This window comes from Petromyzon marinus, chromosome 4, assembly GCF_048934315.1.
Source record: "Petromyzon marinus isolate PM22_M1 ecotype Great Lakes invasive population chromosome 4, UKy_Petmar_22M1.pri1.0, whole genome shotgun sequence".
Taxonomy (NCBI): domain Eukaryota; kingdom Metazoa; phylum Chordata; class Hyperoartia; order Petromyzontiformes; family Petromyzontidae; genus Petromyzon; species Petromyzon marinus.
This window is the reverse complement of record NC_133670.1, coordinates 2166639-2186608: the sequence shown is the minus strand read 5'-3', so window position 1 is coordinate 2186608 and position 19970 is coordinate 2166639. Positions and strand designations below refer to the sequence as shown.

At 48.1% G+C, this 19970-nt stretch overlaps 1 protein-coding gene across 1 annotated transcript in view; it reads left to right on the top strand.

The window, feature by feature from the left end:
* Window positions 1–19970, top strand: part of LOC116938838 (integrin alpha-8-like) — a 135639-nt gene that overhangs the window by 46992 nt on the left and 68677 nt on the right. Inside the window, exons 13-16 of the mRNA XM_032946541.2 lie at window positions 3571–3762; window positions 15865–15910; window positions 16786–16893; window positions 19209–19264. Coding sequence (XP_032802432.2) covers window positions 3571–3762; window positions 15865–15910; window positions 16786–16893; window positions 19209–19264 — 402 coding nt within the window. The remainder of the gene's footprint in view (window positions 1–3570; window positions 3763–15864; window positions 15911–16785; window positions 16894–19208; window positions 19265–19970) is intronic.

Below are 19970 nucleotides of genomic sequence, written 5' to 3'. Positions count from 1 at the left end.
TGTTTGTATGTACGTGTACTAGGGCCGGATGAAGATTTTGTAGGCCTCGGGGTTGCAAACAAAGTTGAAGAAAAAATAAATAGTACTTTTTACAAGGCTAACAACAAATACAATTCAGCATTCACGAATGAAATAACTTTTCACTTAAATCTCTGGAGGCCCTCCAGCTGGCAGAGACCCCTGGGCAGCAGCCACAGAAGCCCCGTGCCTTAATCCGGCCCTGACGCGTTCGTTGATCTTCTGTCACACCGTGCATAGCCAGCCGTTCTGATCGGAGCTGCGGGGGAAGGACAACAAACTAAAGACAACAAAGCAGTTCTGAAGAAATTATTGTTCAATTTAGCGTACGATCTGCATCATTACATTTATGTTTCTGATATAACAAATTCAATAATGAAAGTTCTAAATAAAGACCTGTTAATTGAGTGCTTTGAGAGATGTTATTTCGAGTAATTGACAACATGACGGATACAGGCAGTCATCATTGTGGTAGTTCATTTAATTCCTCAATTCTTTATTGGGTTACTGACAGCATGTGCAGGATAAGCGTTACGTAGTTGAGAAACTCTTAAGCGATCTTTATTCTCGCTGGAAGTTCAGCAGAGCACGACAACACAACAAAATTTAAGTGAAATACTATTACAAAGCGATTGAAAACTTAAAACGCGACGGTCGTCACATCCTGACATTTGATATCGTGTTGTATATTTCTTCTCAGTAGCTTCTGATTGCCTCATTTAACGAAACATGTTAAGCGTACAGCTTCAAATACTGAAGAAATGAAACATGTTCTTTTCCCAGTATTCGATGATCCAACCGAGACATTCGTCATATGCGTCGAGGAAGTGTGGAAAAAACATGGAACAGCCGTGCGTGTTCACGATGTGTCCATGAATATGAGATATGAAATTTATGTAATCAGTTAATTCAAAAGTTACTGAGAAATAAAATAAAGAGGCATTACTGTTGAGGAAACCGTCGTAAATTTTATAAACCCAACACATTCGTGAAAACACCACCCTGATAGTGACTTTTAGAGTAAGGGCCCTGCTTTATAGTCGAGAATAGAAGGGTTATTGCTCAACACATGGCGGTGTATATATGTATTACTTTTCGGGCAGTGTTAATGAGGAATGTGTTAAGTTTGTTCTTATGTGCAACTGTCAAAACAGTATCACTGTACTAAAAAAACTATTTATTGCTATATATTATTAAGTAGTTGATAGCAACTCCATATTTTCAATTACTGTTGCCTGACGGTGGCCAGGAAATGTTAACTACCTCGCCTGGTATGCAGGAGGCCATGGGTTTGATCCCGACCCTGACGCCTACTGCTGTATATTTGGAGTTTGCATGTTCTCCCCGTGGTCGCGTGCTTTTTTCTCCGGGTCGTATGCTTTTTCCCTCCACATTTAAAATCAACATGCGTTTAGAGTATTTGTCTGAAATAAATGTCCACGTGATAAGCAACTTCGTTGAGCTATCACTTATGCTAGCCAGGTCGCGTCTGAAAAAGAGCTACTGTATATATAGCTCAGTGGACCTTACCTGGTAAAATACAAAAAAGAGTTTAGTGACATCCTCTTTGGTTCTTTTGGTAAAGTCACGTAGTTAGAAATAAAATAAAACAAATCACGACGTTTCGATCGCAACACAAGCGGTCGTCATCAGGCAAAGCAGTCGGCCTCTAAAGGCGAATTGGTCATAAAGATCTGGGGATGGGCGTAGCCCAAGTGTAGCAACAGCACCAGGAACATGGGTGGTGCACGAGTGCCAATGCAGCAACAATGCAGTGGGCGAGAGAGCTGCCGTGGCAAGAGGTTATATAGGTAAAAGAGGGGGGAAGAGCAAGGGGGGAGAGAGGGCGGGGGGGGGGGGGGGTAGGGGGATGGGGGGGGCTGCTTGAGCGCTAGGGGGCTGGAAGTGGGAGGCTGGGAACGCTGGGGGGGGGGGAATTAACTCAGAAAGATAGACTCGTACCCGGCAAATATGATGGAACAACCATAAACAGTTAAGGTTTTACCTGGTTAATAACATCCTTCCAATGATTGCTCAATTTGTATCCATCTTCTCGGTTGAGGTCATGTCTATGTTTATATATCTGGATGGCTTCATGAACAAACCTTTGATAGTAGCCCGAAGGTTTGCAGAGTACCTTGGTCTCGGAAAAAAACAATGTCATGCGAGCCCACAACGTTATAACAATGGTCAGCCATGGCAGAGGTATCAGTGACAGTTTAAAACATTGTGAAGCATCAATCCATTGGCAGCCCCTCCTCTGTATAACTCGCACAGCCCCACTGATTATACGATTAGATAGCATCAGCACTTGATGTGGCCACTTAGAATGTGAGCCCCCCCCCCCCCTTCAGAGACTGTGACCGCTCAGAGAGCGGGGAGCAATTAGTGGGACAGCTCCGATAGCATCGGTGCACTCTCAGCGTCGCACAACCCAGGGTCATCGCTCTTACAGCAACGGAAAAATTAGACAGCATCCCATGGAAAGTTGTCCGTGCAGATTAAACCATCGCCAGAGAGAAGCGCACATTTCAATCCGGGACAATAACTCAAAGACGGTGTGAATTGTCGGCATTGCTAAATGCAACTGCAACTCAAAGCTCTGGGAAAAAGAAAAACACATTGGGCGACAATTTACTTCGAAGGGACTTTGGATACAATAAATAATCATTATTGGTAGCGAAGGGGGTTAGAGGCCGCCAATGCGGGAATTTCACTCGCTTCGCAAAAAGATACGGAAAGGTAGGAAAAGTAGGAGAGCCGCTGGCTTCAGCTGGACGAGGGGGAAGCGAGTCCCATAGCACGGATGAGCGGTGGGTGGGGGGGTGGAAGAATTACAAACAACAGGGGCAGCCGCAGAGAAGAACGACCTGCGGCCGAGTGGAGACCTGAGCGGGAGTCAGTTTCAGTTTTCAGTTTTATTTATTTTGGTATAGCCCTGTGAGCCATTCGGCTCTTGAATCGGGTGCAACCGCAACAAACAAAAAAACAAAAACATGAACAAGAAAAGATCTTAAAGTGACTATGTGACTGTGCAAACAGAAAATCCAGGAAAAAACAGCAAAATATTCCTGAAAAAGCACCGTACACCAACGCTGTGTGCTAAAATCCCACAGAGACCCAGACTCACATAGTCCCGCAGACTCGCAGAGAGACCCACACACGATGCGAAAGAAGTTCAACATACGGTGCATGCGTACATACGTGTCGCGAATCGCCCGTGAAGCATATCGCGGCCAATTCCGATTCGCAATCGTTTTTTTGGGGAGGTTTTGGCCACTTCATGATCTGAGCAACTATTTGTGTCGTCAAGACCCTGCACCACCCGACAGCTGGCCGTGACCAGCAGACGGTCGGTCGCTGGAGCGGACAGCACGTGGAGTCATACGAGAGGGGAGATGTAGGCAGCGGGTGGGGGGGGGGGGGTGGGGGGTGAGTCCTCGGGGGGGTTGAAGACGACGGCGATCGAGCAGTTCTCGCCGTCGCGCTCAGCCGCCCCCCCCCCCCCCCCGCCGCCAACAGGCCCCCGCGTGTCCCCGGTTGTCGTCGCAGACGTGGCGGTGGGCGCCCCGTTTGGCGGGGAGGACCAGCGCGGCCTGGTGCACGTCTACAGCGGCAGCCGGGACGGCCTCAGGACCTCTCCCACGCAGGTCCTGCAGGGACAGTGGGCGTCCGCCGGCGCTCTGCCCGGCTTCGGCTACTCGCTGAGGGGCGCCGTGGACGTGGACGGGAACGGGTACCCAGGTGAGCTCGCACCACCACCACCACCCCCCTTCACCGCCCTCCGCTCCGGCACCGATGAGCGAACGCTCGACGCGCTCGCTCGGCCACTCGGCACGGACGGCGGAGTCCGCGGCTTCGGTGTTGACGGCTGCTCGATTTTAAAAAAAAAAAATTGAAGGGGAAATGTTTTACCGAAGAGTGCCATCCGCATGACGAGATTAAAGGCCCCCGTAGAATAATTCCCAGGTCCCCGTCGAAGAAGAGGCTGCTCGACTTGTCGGTGTTAGATGAAGGTCGTCGCTGCATCCGCAGCAGAGAGCCACTGTGGGTAGCCATGTGGTGATCACTGCTTCGTGATTCGATGATTTGTCACACTTCGAGGTCACGATTTCATTAAAAAAATATATATTTATATTATTTTGTAACATCGTGGTGAATGTAGCGCCCCAAGTGACTGCAGGGGTCACATGTAGTGCATAGTCACTCACACGATTGGATGGTTGAATCGTGAGCGTCAGAATCTATTTTAATCGATGAGTTCAATGCATCGCTGCTTTGGTACAATATCCATGTCTCAAGGTTCATATTATCCTATAACTAACTTAGAAAATATCGTCACTGTCCTTACATAACGCGGTGGCCATGGAGATGTTAACTACCTCGCCTGGTATACAGGACGTCGTGGGTTCGATCCCGACCCTGACACCTGCTATATATTTGTAGTTTGCATGTTACTTTCCCCATGGTCGCGTGGATTTTTCTCCAGGTCCTTCAGTATTCCCTCCACATTTAGGAAGGTGCATTGAGAGTATTTGACTTCTCTAAATTCCCACGTAATAAGCCTTTGTGGCCAGGTCGCTTCTGAAAAAAATATATAAAGCTCAGTGGGCCTTACCTGGTAAAATAAAAATCGTTTAGTTGATCGAAAACCGGGTCCTGTCAGCAAATGCACGCTGTAATGTGGTTTAGGCGTGCCGACATCCTCTCCGGCATGCAGTATTAAGTTGGGTTTATTTTTAAATATTTGCAGACTGCACGCAGGTATCTGCAGAGCTGCAAGTTGGTTTAAATTATTACTCTTACGTTCACGGGTGAAACCCACCTAAATTGTAAATGCTTTGAAGGCTTCGCATTTTACGTTTAATATCCCAGAGCCTGTGCCTCATTACACAAAGCAGGGTCAGCTGCCAGAGAGCCCGGTTATAGCCGTGGACACATCTGGCCCCTCACCATGCGCACACAGCCGCTTGGACGGAGTGTGCGACGTTAACACGGCCCATCCGAGCCGGGTGGTGTTTGAGCTCGGTTAGCAAAAGGAATGTGTGATATCGGGAGCTGCTGGCCACATGTATCACAATGCTACCCACGCACGTGCGGCACTTAAAATGTGTTCGCTCGTACGTTGTTCCCGACCACATTCTACATCGACACACTCAACGCTTTGCACCTCGGGTCGCGATTCAAGTAGCAAATTGCGCCAACGTTTTGCCGCTTTTTGGCGGAATGATTTTTTTGCATGAAATCGGCTCAATTCTGTTACATACGCTGCAAAAGAAGTTCAACGTACATACAATGCACAGCCGAGGGGCCGATTTCGTGCCGCAGAGAATCCACTGCACCTCCACCCGTTTCACGGTTTCAAATGGCTCAACTGTGTGTATGTAATTACAATGCTTCCCACTGCATTTTAATTCCAAGAACACGAATGGGAGACACTGAGCACTGAGATGAGCTCTGACAGGAGCCATTTGCGCATGCTGGCAGTGGACATTTGTACAGCGCAGACCAGCGAACTATTTGGCAAAGTTATTGCCGAGCTCAGCAAGAGGCACCTGACTTAAACAACGTTGATAAATGTTCACCATGCCGAAGTGTTTAAGGGGTTTGTTTGGAGCCTACTTCACCACGCCGGCCAAGTAGACTTTTGTGAAGGAGGGAAACAGGGGGGGGGGGGGGGGTGGGTGCAATGTCTAGGCCCGAATCACATTCAGTGGTGGTTACGGTGCACGTGCCAGCTGCCATCCCCGCAATGTCGAGGCAGCAGCAAGAGTTGGTGGATTACCGCAGCACCAATGCGAAACTCCCTTCCCGTGGGCATCGAGGAGGAGCCGTACCCTGGCTCACCAGGAGGAGGTGATACCGCAAGTGGATTAATCGCCATTTGTTTCCATCTGTACGGGGATAGAGTGTTGCCCCCTTTTCGAGTGTGGGTTATCTCCAGGTGCTCCTGTTTCCTCCCACGTGTATAATAAAGACTCATCATTAATTGGCTGAAAACATCTGCAAATACAATATCCAGTTGCAGGATCATCCTGGAATAGGAGACGCGTGTCTCAGTGTGGCTCTCCTGGATAAATAAATTATTATTATAGCATTCAGGTTACTGGGTTCACGGGGCATTGCGCTAACCACTGTGCCCCGACTTTCCCCAATGCAGTAGTGTTAGGGGCCTTCCATAAATGACGTCACGCGATTTTGGACGATTTTTGACCCCCCCCCCCCCTCATCACATGGCGTCACAAAAAGTCAGACCCCCCCCTCAAATATGACGTCACAAAGCTCTGCCCCCCCCCCCCCAAAAAACCATATTTCCATTTTGAAAATAAACATGCTTCAAATCGCTTTAAACTATTGTCATTGTAGTGCGTATTTAATGTGGCGCTGCACTCTGATGTTGTAAGAGTGTTGTTATAATAATTAGTGTTGTTATAACAATTCTATATTTATTTAAATGTGACGTCACATTTCTCAACTCCCCCCCCCCCTCGTCACACATCGTCACAAATGTCTGACCCCCCCCCCGCCAGGTGCGTTACGTCATTTTTGGACGGCCCCTTTCCCTGTCTATAGTGTACCCTGTTTACTTATTTTAAAAAGTTATAAAAAAAATTGTTATTCTTTTTCTTTCAAATGTGCCACGCTGCCTACCCAAGGCCGGTGAATATTCACCTTACGCCGGTTATTGCAAAAAAAAAACAAAATGAGCGGTGTTCTCATTCATTCCCAGGGCTTGGGCAGACTCAATCAACGCAAACCTAACTGTGATGTTTTACACGTAGACATAAGCGCGTACGGCTGAGAGTAACCAACAAACTACACGTCATGGGACATCTGATTCAAGCTCACATTATCCGGTGGCTCAATACCCTGAGACAAACGTAAGTTATGCGCCACCCCTCCTGCTTTCTCTTTAAATGGCCGCATCATAATCGATTATTTCACGAGAGATGCCTATAGTAAAATGCGCGTCAGAGCTAGAGAGAGATATACCTTTAGTGTTCACTTCCTCCCGTGCCCTCCGAGATCATAAAGTGTGAAGCTCTCCCTCGTAGTAACGCTCAGGGCTGCACACAGCCCAGGCTGCGCTCCAAGCGGTCACCGTTCCAGAGTCTGGTTTTGCGATAGCGAGCATGCCTCCCGGCTCGGCAGCGTGCCCAGGCATGGACACATCCAGCCCCTCGCGTATCGCGTTGCTTCCGACTGCAATTAATTCCCCTTGAGCAGTTACGGGCACTTGCCCGCGTGCCGCGCCTCACATCGGACGCGGCCCTCGCTAATGTCCACCGATATTCTGGGCATGATTTAGGACTTCGGGTAGATCACTTGGAGGAGCCAGGGGCGTCCAGATTAAGTGTTGGTTTTTTTCTCCTTCTTCTATCACGCGGGAGACGTAGTTTGACTGCTTCAATTCAATCGAACTGCCTTTTTTATTTAGCTGGGTGGAGGTTAATTGATATTCACGATTTAACCATAGTTAAACAATGTGTTAAGTTATGGCTTTGAGCTATGACAATCCATACCGTGATATACTCCAGCAAATTATTCCCCAGGGACAATTGTATCTACGTCAGAGTATAGCAAGCACACGTTGGTAACTTCCCGACATACATCATTGGACAGATTTGCGAATTAAACTATCAGCTCTTAAGAGTCGATTAACGTATTAACTTTGGCAAATGTGTTGCTTTACTACAGGGCAAAGCAGATATCATCTCAATCGCAGAATAACCAATTGACTGCATTTTCCACGATAAAAGTTCTGGTTCAGGATTCCAGTAAATGACACCATTGTTATTTGTTGACTAAACGTGCAAACGATGCACACTAACAGCAAACCGCCTTACCACCACTTTTCGCTAATGCAGCAACTTTTACGCAACAACCTAAAAGCGATTCTGAACGCTATATCCACTCTCGCCGACAACTGATCAGACAGATGCAGTGCCGGATTAAATTAATGCGGGGCCTGTAGCATATGTTATAAAAACGCCCTAAATATAAAAAAAACACGTGAATATTTAAACGCAATTTTTGTACTTGCATAGTAAAGTAATACTATTTTTTGATTTGCTATACAGCCAGATAATACAATAAATCGCTAACCCGAAACACCCAGTCGTTCATAAAAGTTGAAGGCAGTATAGTACTATAGTAATAGAGCAAGTGCAGAATCACTGAACCGGAATTGATAGCTTGAAAGCATTTAGCGCGGGGCCCTTGAAAGTGCGGGGCCCGTAGCTACTACACGTGTAGTAGCTACTACACGTGTAGTAGCTACTACACGTGTTGTAGCTACTACACGTGTAGCTACTACACGTGTAGCTACTACACGTGCAGCTACTACACGTGTAGCTACTACACGTGCAGCTACTACACGTGCAGCTACTACACGTGTAGCTACTACACGTGTAGCTACTACAACACGTAGCTACTACACACGTAGCTACTACACACGTAGCTACTACACACGTAGCTACTACACACGTAGCTACTACATATGCAGCTACTTTTGCTACGAGGGTAATCCGGCACTGCACAGATGCGACCGTATGGTCGCATCTGTGCAGTGCCGGGAGTCGCTACGCTTTGAAAAAAAAAGCCGAATATCACGTGATGAGAGTGATGACAGGGAGCCAGCACTCCCACCACGAAGCAAAAGAGTCGGTGTGGGAGGAAAAGAGGCAGCGGTGAGTTCCAACCCCCATTCATCGGTCGCTCATCGCTGCCGGGGTTGAGGGCCGTCCATAAATGACGTCACGCACCAAGGGGGGGGGGCGGGGGGGGATCAGACATTTGTGACGATGTGTGACGAGGGGGGGAGGGTGAGAAATGTGACGTCACATTAAGATGCGCAACTTTAAATAAATATAGAATTGTTATAACAACACTCCTACAATATCAGAGTGCAGCGCCACATTAAATACGCACTACAATGACAATAGTTTAAAGCGATTTGAAGCATGTTTTATTTTCAAAATGGAAATATGGTTTTGGGGGGAGGGGCAGAGCGTTGTGACGTCATATTTGAGAGGGGGATCTGACTTTTTGTGACGCCGTGTGACGAGGGGGGGGGTCCAAAATTGCGTGACGTCATTTATGGACGGTCCCTTGGGCAAATGTAAACCAGCTCAGTGAGCTCTTCCTTGGAGCCGTGAGCAGAGATACAACAAGACAATGGAGCAGAGAGCTTTCGAGAGGGGGGGGGGGGGGGTCTGCAGCCCAGAAGGGCGAGCCTTGCCCTCGGTACAATCCTGCCTGAGCTCACTTCAGAGGGAAAGGAGATGAGTTCAGCCCCAGCCAGAACTGCGGCGGAATTGCTCCGGGCCAACGCGTGCGGCTATCGCGTGGCACGTGCGCGGCTGTGAAGCAGGACAGAATCTGATTGGTCGGCTTGGTCCGACAGTCGGCGGGGTGAGCGTGCTGATGTCACCATGCTCCCAGCTGCTGATTGGCTGTCGGGATTTGTGCGAAAGGAGGCTCCACCCATTCCAAGTGCAGTCGACTCACGTGCTCATGATGGGGAGGACGGTCGAGGATAATTCAAATTCGTGGATGATCCAAAAATATCAAATTTTCCGCGGATCTCAATGCCAAAAAAACACTAATATATTATGTTTTTTCACCTGAGGACGATTGCTTGTGTTGCGATCGAAACGTCGTGATTTTTTTTCTTATCTACGTGACTTTACCGAAAGACCCAAAGAGTATGAATTCTTGCATTCACGAAAGCTTTAAGTCAAGATTATGTTTAAGTTAAGAAAATTTAGTTTGTTAAAGTTAAAACAACACCCTTCCGTTTCTCTGCCACCACACAGTTTCGTAAATTAAAACTCACAAAATAAATGATCGGATGATTCGCTAAAAATGAAGCACAACTGACGATCTCGATTGTTACTCTTGCGATTTAGAATGAATTCTCATGAACGATCGACCGATCGATGCACGTGCTGAGTGATAACACTTTCCTGATTACAATCAACATCAAGCAAACTCCACCCACTGTTGTAAAGATATGCAACTTCTGTACTGTAGAGGCGACAACGTGGATTTTGAATTATCTGGAGAACATATTTGTTTGGTTTAAGCACGTGACTTGGAATAAAACATTTCCAAGAATAACAATGTATAACTGATTTTAGTGTATTCATTTGGGCTTAAGGGAAAATCCATGAGTTGCTAATTTATGTCAAAATCTCAGGTGCGGATAATGGAGAGTTTACTGTAGCAGCAAATTGTGGGCAAAAATAATTCCTTTGATTTTATTTGATGGGATCACTTTTGTGGAATTTCCACCTATCATCGAAATTCCACGAAAGCGTGAAACCAAATTGTGAATAAATTGGACTCAAAACTCACGGGTACTAATGAACTCATACGACCAGGAATTTAACATCTACTCTGCACATAACTCTAGTTGCTGGGTGACATCCTAAGAAAAACAAAACAATCTCAGCTGCACTGCATGCACAATGAAGAGCTAAACACAACAGAAAAAGAAAGAGGTCTGGCCAACGTTAAGTGTTGTTAAACATTGCCAACATGGTTTCTGGCTGATGATAAACACCACATACTTGGAAGAATAATGTCCAGAAAAACTCTAATCTAATATACACACAAGGGATAAAATACACTCCGTCCACAGTGCATGACACGAAGAAAGTTATTGACAATGTCCACGGCCCTGCCAGTGCACACATACAGCACCACACGCGCGCACTCACGCACGCGACGTCCGTTCTGGACATGGAATGAACTTACTGCCCGTTAAAATATTTCTTATTGGTGTGGCAACGTGACAACTCTATTTTGCGGCCATGAGCACTCTCTCGCTCCCCCCCACTACACTTGTGCCGAACCCGTCACGCGGTTTTTTGTGCACCAGCCGTGCTGCTATTTAAACAAAAGCCCCTTTGCGTTGCACGTCCTTGTAGGTTGGTGGGAAATGAGGTCTTGGGCTGTGCGTCAATGCGATGAAAGCTATGGAAGTTTTTGTTATTTTGTTGTTTCCTCCCCTTCGACGGCTTTGGTCGCTCCTATATGTACACGGCAAATCCCATTGTCACTGTGACTTGGCACATGCGCGTAGACCCAGCAATCTGGGGCAGGGACTTTGCCGGGGAAGTGAAATGTCGTTTTCCTCCTCGACTCTTGTGAGACCACTGTGCCAGGAGCCAGGGTGGTTGGCGCTTTGGAACCCAGGCCCGTGCCTCACAGCATGCAGGGCCTGGGTTCGATTCCTGACTCGGGCGCCTTCCTGTGTGGAGTTTGTGTGTTCTTCCCCTGTTCTGCATGGGATTTCTCCGGGTTCTCCCGTTTCTTCCCATGACTAAAACAGACCATACAATGTATTGGGCCAACATTCCAATCTTGAAAGATGTCCTTTAAATTACTAAATTGGGATTGCAATTGGGATTACACACACCAGCAAACATCGACAACCTGGCATGATCCTCTGAAATCGTGTTGCGAGATTCTGTGATGCTTTCCTGGGTAAACAAGCGGAATGGCCACAATAATAATAATCCAGTTCTTAGTGGAGCAGAACACATTTATGATTCGTATGTTTTACCCCTCCCTGAAGGCCATGATCAACGACAAGTGGATAGTAACTGATGATGCTGTCAACTTGGGTATTTTTTTTATGATGGCTGATGATCAAACTTGATAATTGGCTTTTTACCCTTTTATCTGGAAACAAAACTGACACCTTTTTACAAGGAGTCATGTTTACATTGACCACAATACCTGCGGTCGGAACGCACACAAAAAACAACAACTCTGATAATGTATGTGGCACTGTCCTTTAAATTGATTGGTCCACACCCGAGACAGCTTTCTTTAGAGCCTCGTCTCACATGGTGTTGGACCAGAAGACGCCAAAAGACGCACAACTCAAAGACAATGCACCATCAGAATATGAGAGCTCGGGTTAAGCATTTACACCATTGGAAACCTCATTTGCCAGTAACAAAATATGATAATTGTTTTTTTACCCTTTTATCTGGAAACAAAACTGACACCTTTTTTTACAAGGAGTCATTTTGTTACTGGCAAATGACGTTTCCAATGGTGTAAATGCTTACCCCGAGCTCTCATACTCTGATGGTGCATTGTCTTTGAGTTGTGCGCCTTTTGGCGTCTTCTGGTCCAACACCACGTGAGACGAGGCTCTAAAGAAAGCTGTCTTGGGTGTGGACCAATCAATTTCAAGGACAGTGCCACATACATTATCAGAGTTGTTGTTTTTTGTTTGCGGTCCGACCGCAGGTATTGTGGTCAATGTAAACATGACTCCTTGTAAAAAAGGTGTCAGTTTTGTTGCCAGATAAAAGGGTAAAAAAACAATTATCATATTTTGTTACTGGCAAATGAGGTTTCCAATGATGATCAAACTTGTCGTGCTGATCATTTCAGCGATGGTGGTCATGTTTATAAAGCAGATGATGATGTAATGACTGATGATGCGAATGACTGACTGGTGGACAGAATGATGATGATGATGAGTGGATGGACAGGTCCCAAACCATCCTGACCACCACTCACCGTTGACCCCGGCGCACACAAACCCCGAAACCCAGCTCAAATTTCCACAAAAATCAAACATTTCTCACCGTTCACCGCTGTGAATAAACCGGTGGGGGGGGGGGGGGGGGGGGGGAGCACACGTGCTGTCCCGATACCACGTTTGGAAGTAAAACATTTACGTTGCGTTGATGAACAAGAGATGCAGCCGTGAGTGTGAATGCACCTGTGTGCGGGCGTGGCACAATATTAAAACGTTTGTTCACCATCTTAAACCTCGGCCGCCACTCAACCTTCCGTGTCCAAACGGCCGTTCTCTCGCAATCCTCGCTTCTCCAGCCTATCTCCTCGTGTCCCGGTTTGTCTTCACGAGTCGGTGAAGCAAATTCCTTTCGGCCAAAAAAAATCCAATTCGGGATATTTCCGCTTCCCCCTTTGTTCCCCTCCCTCGCCCCCCTTTGAACTCGAGCGTTAATCTGTTGAGCAATGCCAGAAATCTGACCAGGAAGCGAACCTTTTATCATCAGAATTCTAAACTCCGAAAACCCTCACGGATTCACCTTTTTCTACATCTGTAAATGCTTTGACAGCTGCAGAAACCCCTCGGGCGTGCATTCATAACCTCCTGCAATGACTGGTGCCATTGTCTGTTTTTGGCCATCAAGGCACCCAAACTATCTGAGCATTTCCTTCAAGTTCTATGCATTCTATTACAATTTTTTTAAAAAATACAGTGTTTGTGAATAATTTACATAGTTTTGTTGTATGTATTTTGAACTTGTTTTGCACCGTATGTAGCAACTGTGCTAGTTGGAGGTGCGGGCGAAAGACGACAAATTTAACACACAAAAACTGTTCTAAAGCAATACAATCGGTTCTAGGAAGGGGTGGAGGGGTGGAGTGGTGGTGCAGTGGTTAGCGCACTAAGCCCGGCGGCCTGAGGTTGATTCCTGGCAGGCCTCCACTCGGCCATCTCATACCTGTCAACCCCTTATCAGTGCCCTACCTTATTACAGACCAATTCAGACCTTATTGGTCACCCCGTGCCCTTATAAATCTCAACGTTCATCCTACAAAGTTCCATCACAAGGGAGAAACACAAACAGATAGACAACACACATGTGCCTGTATTGAGATGGCTGTACGCCGTATGGACCTGAAAACTCAATTTCCCTGTACACGAATGCAGGGTGAAACCTTATGGGTTGACAGCTGTGCCATCTAGGCCCCGTGGGTCCTCACGTCTCGCCTGAACGCCACACCCAAATCTGTGCATCCACTGCTGGATGAAGGCCTCCCTGCACCATGTCACTGTTGACAGTTGCTTGACCGTTCTTTACCGCGTTGATCAGTGCCGATTGGCAAAAGGTGGGGTCGGAGGACCGGTCCAGTTATCGTTGTCTACAGACATAGCCATGCCCCTTGAATGTAAACTCAATATTGTTACGTACCACCACTGTAATATTAGTCATATTCCTTTGGGTTTTAACCGACTTGTTCCATATTTAGTTTACAGTGAGGGAAAAAAGCATTTGATCCCCTGCTGATTTTGTACGTTTGCCCACTGACAAAGAAATGATCAGTCTATAATTTTAATGGTAGGTTTATTTGAACAGTGAGAGACAGAATAACAACAACAAAATCCAGAAAAACGCATGTCAAAAATGTTATAAATTGATTTGCATTTTAACGAGGGAAATAAGTATTTGACCCCTCTGCAAAACATGACTTAGTACTTGGTGGCAAAACCCTTGTTGGCAATCACAGAGGTCAGACGTTTCTTGTAGTTGGCCACCAGGTTTGCACACATCTCAGGAGGGATTTTGTCCCACTCCTATTTGCAGATCTTCTCCAAGTCATTAAGGTTTCGAGGCTGACGTTTGGCAACTCGAACCTTCAGCTCCCTTCACAGATTTTCTATGGGATTAAGGTCTGGAGACTGGCTAGGCCACTCTAGGACCTTAATGTGCTTCTTCTTGAGCCACTCCTTTGTTGCCTTGGCCGTGTGTTTTGGGTCATTGTCATGCTGGAATACCCATCCACGACCCATTTTCAATGCCCTGGCTGAGGGAAGGGGGTTCTCACCCAAGATTTGATGGTACATGGCCCCGTCCATCGTCCCTTTGATGCGGTGAAGTTGTCTTGTCCCCTTAGCAGAAAAACACCCCCAAAGCATAATGTTTCCACCTCCACGTTTGACGGTGGGGATGGTGTTCTTGGGGTCATAGGCAGCATTCCTCCACCTCCTCCAAAAACGGCGAGTTGAGTTGATGCCAAAGAGCTCCATTTTGGTCTCATTTGACCATAACACTTTCACCCAGTTGTCCTCTGAATCATTCAGATGTTCATTGGCAACTTCAGACGGGCATGTATATGTGCTTTCTTGAGCAGGGGAACCTTGTGGGCACTGCAGGATTTCAGTCCTTCACGGCGTAGTGTGTTACCAATTGTTTTGTTGGTGACTATGGTCCCAGCTGCCTTGAGATCATTGACAAGATCCTCCCGTGTAGGTCTGGGCTGATTCCTTACCGTTCTCATGATCATTGCAACTCCCTTTAAGAGTGTGCTCCTAATCTCAGCTCGTTACCTGTACAAAAGACACCTGGGAGCCAGAACTCTTTCTGATTGAGAGGGGGTCAAATACTTATTTCCCTCATTAAAATGCAAATCAATTTATAACATTTTTGACATGCGTTTTTCTGGATTTTGTTGTTGTTATTCTGTCTCACTGTTCAAATAAACCTACCATTAAAATTATAGACTGATCATTTCTTTGTCAGTGGGCAAACGAACAAAATCAGCAGGAGATCAAATACTTTTTTCCCTCACTGTACATATATACACTGCAAATCTACCGCGTTGCATAATACTAAATATCATGAAATGCCCAAGTACTTTGATGCAACTCAAGACAATTGATTAATCACAAAATAATTTGCAACTTAAATTGTTTGCTTAGTCTAGAAATGTGCGTCGTAGGGCAGGTCCTATGTGTGTTGAAACGGCTTTCAGTGGTAATCTTATCCTGCCGGCGCCTCACTGGTGATTTATTACAAAGGGGGCGTACACCCGTTTGTTTCTAGGCATTATGCTCTCTACGATACTTGCTGCGTTGATGGAGGAGACCAACATTGCACGTCCCGTCCTTTCACGCTCTCGGATCAGGCTCGGCTTTGACCCCCCCCCCCCCCATAATCTGAGCCGGCTCCGAGCGGTGCGAAAGAAGTTCAACATACAAGCCTGAGCTGTGCCTGAGCATTGGAGACCGAGCCAGAGCTGACCAGGTGACTCAGAATAGGGCCCTTGTTCTTGTCTCCACAGATTTGTTGGTGGGGGCTTTTGGAGTGTCCAAGGCCGTGCTGTACAGGTAAAGCAGCGCTTTGCTCGTTCACCTCGTGCCCCCAAACACCCTCCGTGGACGTAGGATCGGCAACCCGTTCTGGGGACCACTTCCCAAGGCCAGGGCCGTCTATAGGGGGGAGCGAGGGCCCGGGGCAAATCCCACCGCGTGGGCCCCTCCCGACGCCTTCAAACTAAACCAGAAGCATTGCATCTAACCGCGTGATGTCAAACAGCAGGGCCCCCTAAAGCCAGGGGCCCGGGGCAGCCGCCCCGATTCGCCGTACCCCTACGGACGGCTCTGCTCACTGCTCTGCGGAGTGCGAGTGGCCCGCAGGCCACAGCTTGGTAACCACTGGTATAGAGGGTGCATGGTGAGTAGTGCAATGTCCACGTTCTGAATAGTAATGCTCATGAAGACAGCTTACGTAGCATGAGCATAGCAGCCCGTGTCGAGTGAATATTTCTCCGTAGTCCAAAAAGACAAGGATCAGGAGGTATTCGTGGACGGCGTAGAGTTGCGTAATGCCAGCGTAAGATTCACTAGTTACTCAGGGATGAGTTGGTGTCGTATCGGGCGAGTTTATTTTTTTGTTTCAGCAGAACTCAAGAAACAAGCAGGGTGTCATTTGCCAGAGTGATCTGGGCCACGAAAGTAACAAAAAAAAAACATGAAATCAACTGCAACGATAAAGCAAATGCAGGTTAGGGTTGGGTCCTGCGGGGGAGTTGTCGATGCAGCTGGAGAGGTAGAACCGTGGGAGTTGTGTGCTCTTCCCAGCTAATTACTCGCCCTCTTGGTGGAGGCTGCGAGAAGCGGGGAGGGAGGGAGCGAGCGAGCGAGTGAGCAGGGACGTCCACGGACGTGCTGGGGGCTGACGGTCGCCTCCGTGTCCCCCGCAGGGCCCGGCCGGTCGTGAGCCTGGACGTGGAGCTGCAGCTGGTGCCGCAGATGATCAACACCGAGAGCAAGGACTGCATGATGCCCGGCTCGGGGGCACCTGTGTCATGGTGAGCCTGCACCAGATTTCATGACGACGACAAGAGAGGCTTGAGACTCGGTGACGCTTTCTTGGGTTGAACGAGCGTAATCGAGATGATCAGTTCATTTCTATTCGTTATACAGATGCAGACGGTGATGTTGATTCGTTATGCAGACGAAGATGATGATGTTGACCATGATCCCGTTTAGCCAGTTGCCCGGCTATTTTATGCGGGAGATCCATGGTTGTGCGTGAGCACAGCAGCAGCAGCAGCAACAACAAAACAGACAAAAAAACATCGATAGTGCAGCGGGTTCCTTAAGGAATATTGCGTAACTAACAAACGTACTACTTTTTTGGCCATCCATCGAACAAAGACGGTCACCGCATCGCGCGCTTTCAGATGCGCTTCTGCGGCCGTCTGGAACGTTCTTCCTTAGGAAGCCGCCGGAGCGATGTACTTTCAAATCGAGAGAAAAAAAAATAATTTCTTTGCGTAGGTTGTTGTCCTTCCCCGGCAACTCAGAGGAGCACGGTTGGCTCCGTACGGCGCGAAAGAAGTTCTCAGCATCCGTAGCAGTAATGATAAATAAAGCAGCGCCTGTAACGGCTCGACAGCAGGTTCACTGAAGAGTTGTTTGCAAGGGGGCAGCAGTTGCCACTCGCACTGCGCGAAGCGAATCACGATTATGCTTCTGGCCATTGGCTGGCGGCGGTGGCGTTGGGGCCGCCGTGCAGAGGTGGGGGCCTCCGGGGAGGCCACTGCGTCTGTGAGCCCCGTGGGGGTGTTGGGGGGTGTGGGCGACCCCCCCCCCCGAGGGGGTCTGTGTTGCGGTGACCCCCTCCCCCCTCACAATTCCGCCTCACTGGGGGGCCATCCATTGAGTAGGTGCGCAATAATCTGCCAAAACTTGACTCCCCCCTCCCTCCCTGTACGCACGCGGACTTTTTACCCCTCCCCCCCCTCTACCTGCGTACGTACGCCTGTCGCACCCCCCCCCCCCCCCGAATCCTATAGAACGGCCGATATTTAATGCACGCAGAAACGATCAAGGATTAATAATATTAACGTGTTTAAGCAAACAGATAGTCTACCGCCGGACTATCTAACTCATTTGAAGGCCAATGCAGACAAATTATTATCGAGGCTTCACCCTCCCCCCCCCCGCCCGTTTCTTATCCGTACATTGTCAGTAGACCCCCCCCCCCCCCCCATACGCAAGCGTACCCACTCCCCTCTCCATGCGTCCGTACTAAAAGGATGGCCCCCTGCTGTGACAGCGCGCCACGTGGCGGACGAGGGGTTTGGGTGAAGGACGCCCCTAGCGGCTGCAGTGAGACGCAGCTGCGATTCCATCCCCTCCTCGTGGCAGCAACACGTTTTGCGATGGCGCTTTGAGCGCGGCCAGATTTTGTTGTTGGCAGAAGGGCACCGCCGTTGTTTGCAGCAAGCAGAAAAAAAAAACTAAAAAAAATAAACCAAGACCCGAAGCAGGAGGAGGAGGATTTCTCCACGAGGCCGTTGCCTGATGAGGCTGGTTGTTGTTGTTGTAATTACGGGCGAAACGTCACGGCAATCGCATTGTGAATGTTGTGGTTTTACTCTCCAACACACAACCGGTGTGCTGCACTAGTAACGAACTGGCACGTCTTGCTCACGTGACAAATCGCACTCTGGCTGTGTCGAGTGGTGGCGGGTTTCACGACACCTCTATATTTACGCGACCTAAGGGGCCGTCCATAAATGACGTCACGCACCTAGGGGGGGGGGTGGGGTCAGACATTTGTGACGATATGTGACGAGTGGGGGGGGATTTGAGAAATGTGACGTCACATCAAAATGCGCAACTTTAAATACAAAATAGACAACACGTTCTACTTAATTAAATAGACTTTTTAATAAATGTTTTCTCCTACAACATCAGAGTGCAGCGCCACATTAAATACGCACTACAATGACAATAGTTTAAAGCGATTTTAAGCATGGTTTTGGGGGGGGGGAGCATAGCTTTGTGACGTCATATTTGAGGGGGGGTCTGACGTTTTGTGACGCCGTGTGACGAAGGGGGGGGGGGGTCAAAATCGTCCAAAATCGCGTGACGTCATTTATTGACGGCCGCTAACCTCTGCCATGGACAATATTGGTCGCGAAGCCTTCGCGTCAAACTCGCTAATAGCAACGGCTGACCTGCGTGTGGCGACGTGTTCATCAACACGAGTGGTGTGGGAAGCCGGGACGCCAGGTGTGCGCCGGTGTTCGTAATTGCTTCGTCTGGTTTCCCTCTCATTGCCTCTCTGTGTGTGTGTGTGGTGTGTGTGTGTGGTGTGTTCACTCTGTTCCAGCTTCACAGTCAAGGTCTGTCTCTCAGCGGTTGGCAAAAGTGTTCCTGCAACAATGGGTGAGGAAGGCGGTGGGCGTGCGAAAGCATTACCTCGCAGAGCGCGGCGTCGCAATGCCAGCTGGACATTCCGATGCACGGACGCTGCGATTTAAATAAAAAAACGCTTTAAATTGGTTTCTGGCTGAAATCAGCACGGGGCAGCACTCATTACTAGAAATTCCACATTCCCACGACAGCAGTCGGTCGATCCACAGGACAGCAGCCACTGTTGCCTTTCCACATTAAATCCAAATGATAATCTTAAACACCAAAGCCTAAAAAATGCAAATATACCACACTTAAGTTATTTGGAATATTCAAAGGTGCTTGTTTGGGTGACACACCTTGCCCCAAAGAAGATCCCGATGGCTTCATCGTGCTAACAACGTTCGCTCAGCGGCACTTTAGACCCCGGGCAATTAATTTTCAAACATAACCCAGCGTTACATTCTGCCCACATTTGTCAACCGTGAATCCACCGCAATCTGCTGTGCACATCCAAACCAACGAGCCCACTCGGAGAAGGGTCATTCCATTCCCACAGTTTCCACTGCCGCTGACACTCGTGCGGCCACCACGGAAATTCCACAACGCTCAGAGAATAAATGGTTTGCGTCTCGCAAGTACCCAAGCTAAGATTGACAGCGGCTCCACTGCCTCTCAGTGACCTGGGAAATTATAATAATTACCACTACGCTTGTTTACCCAGTAAAGCCTCACTAAG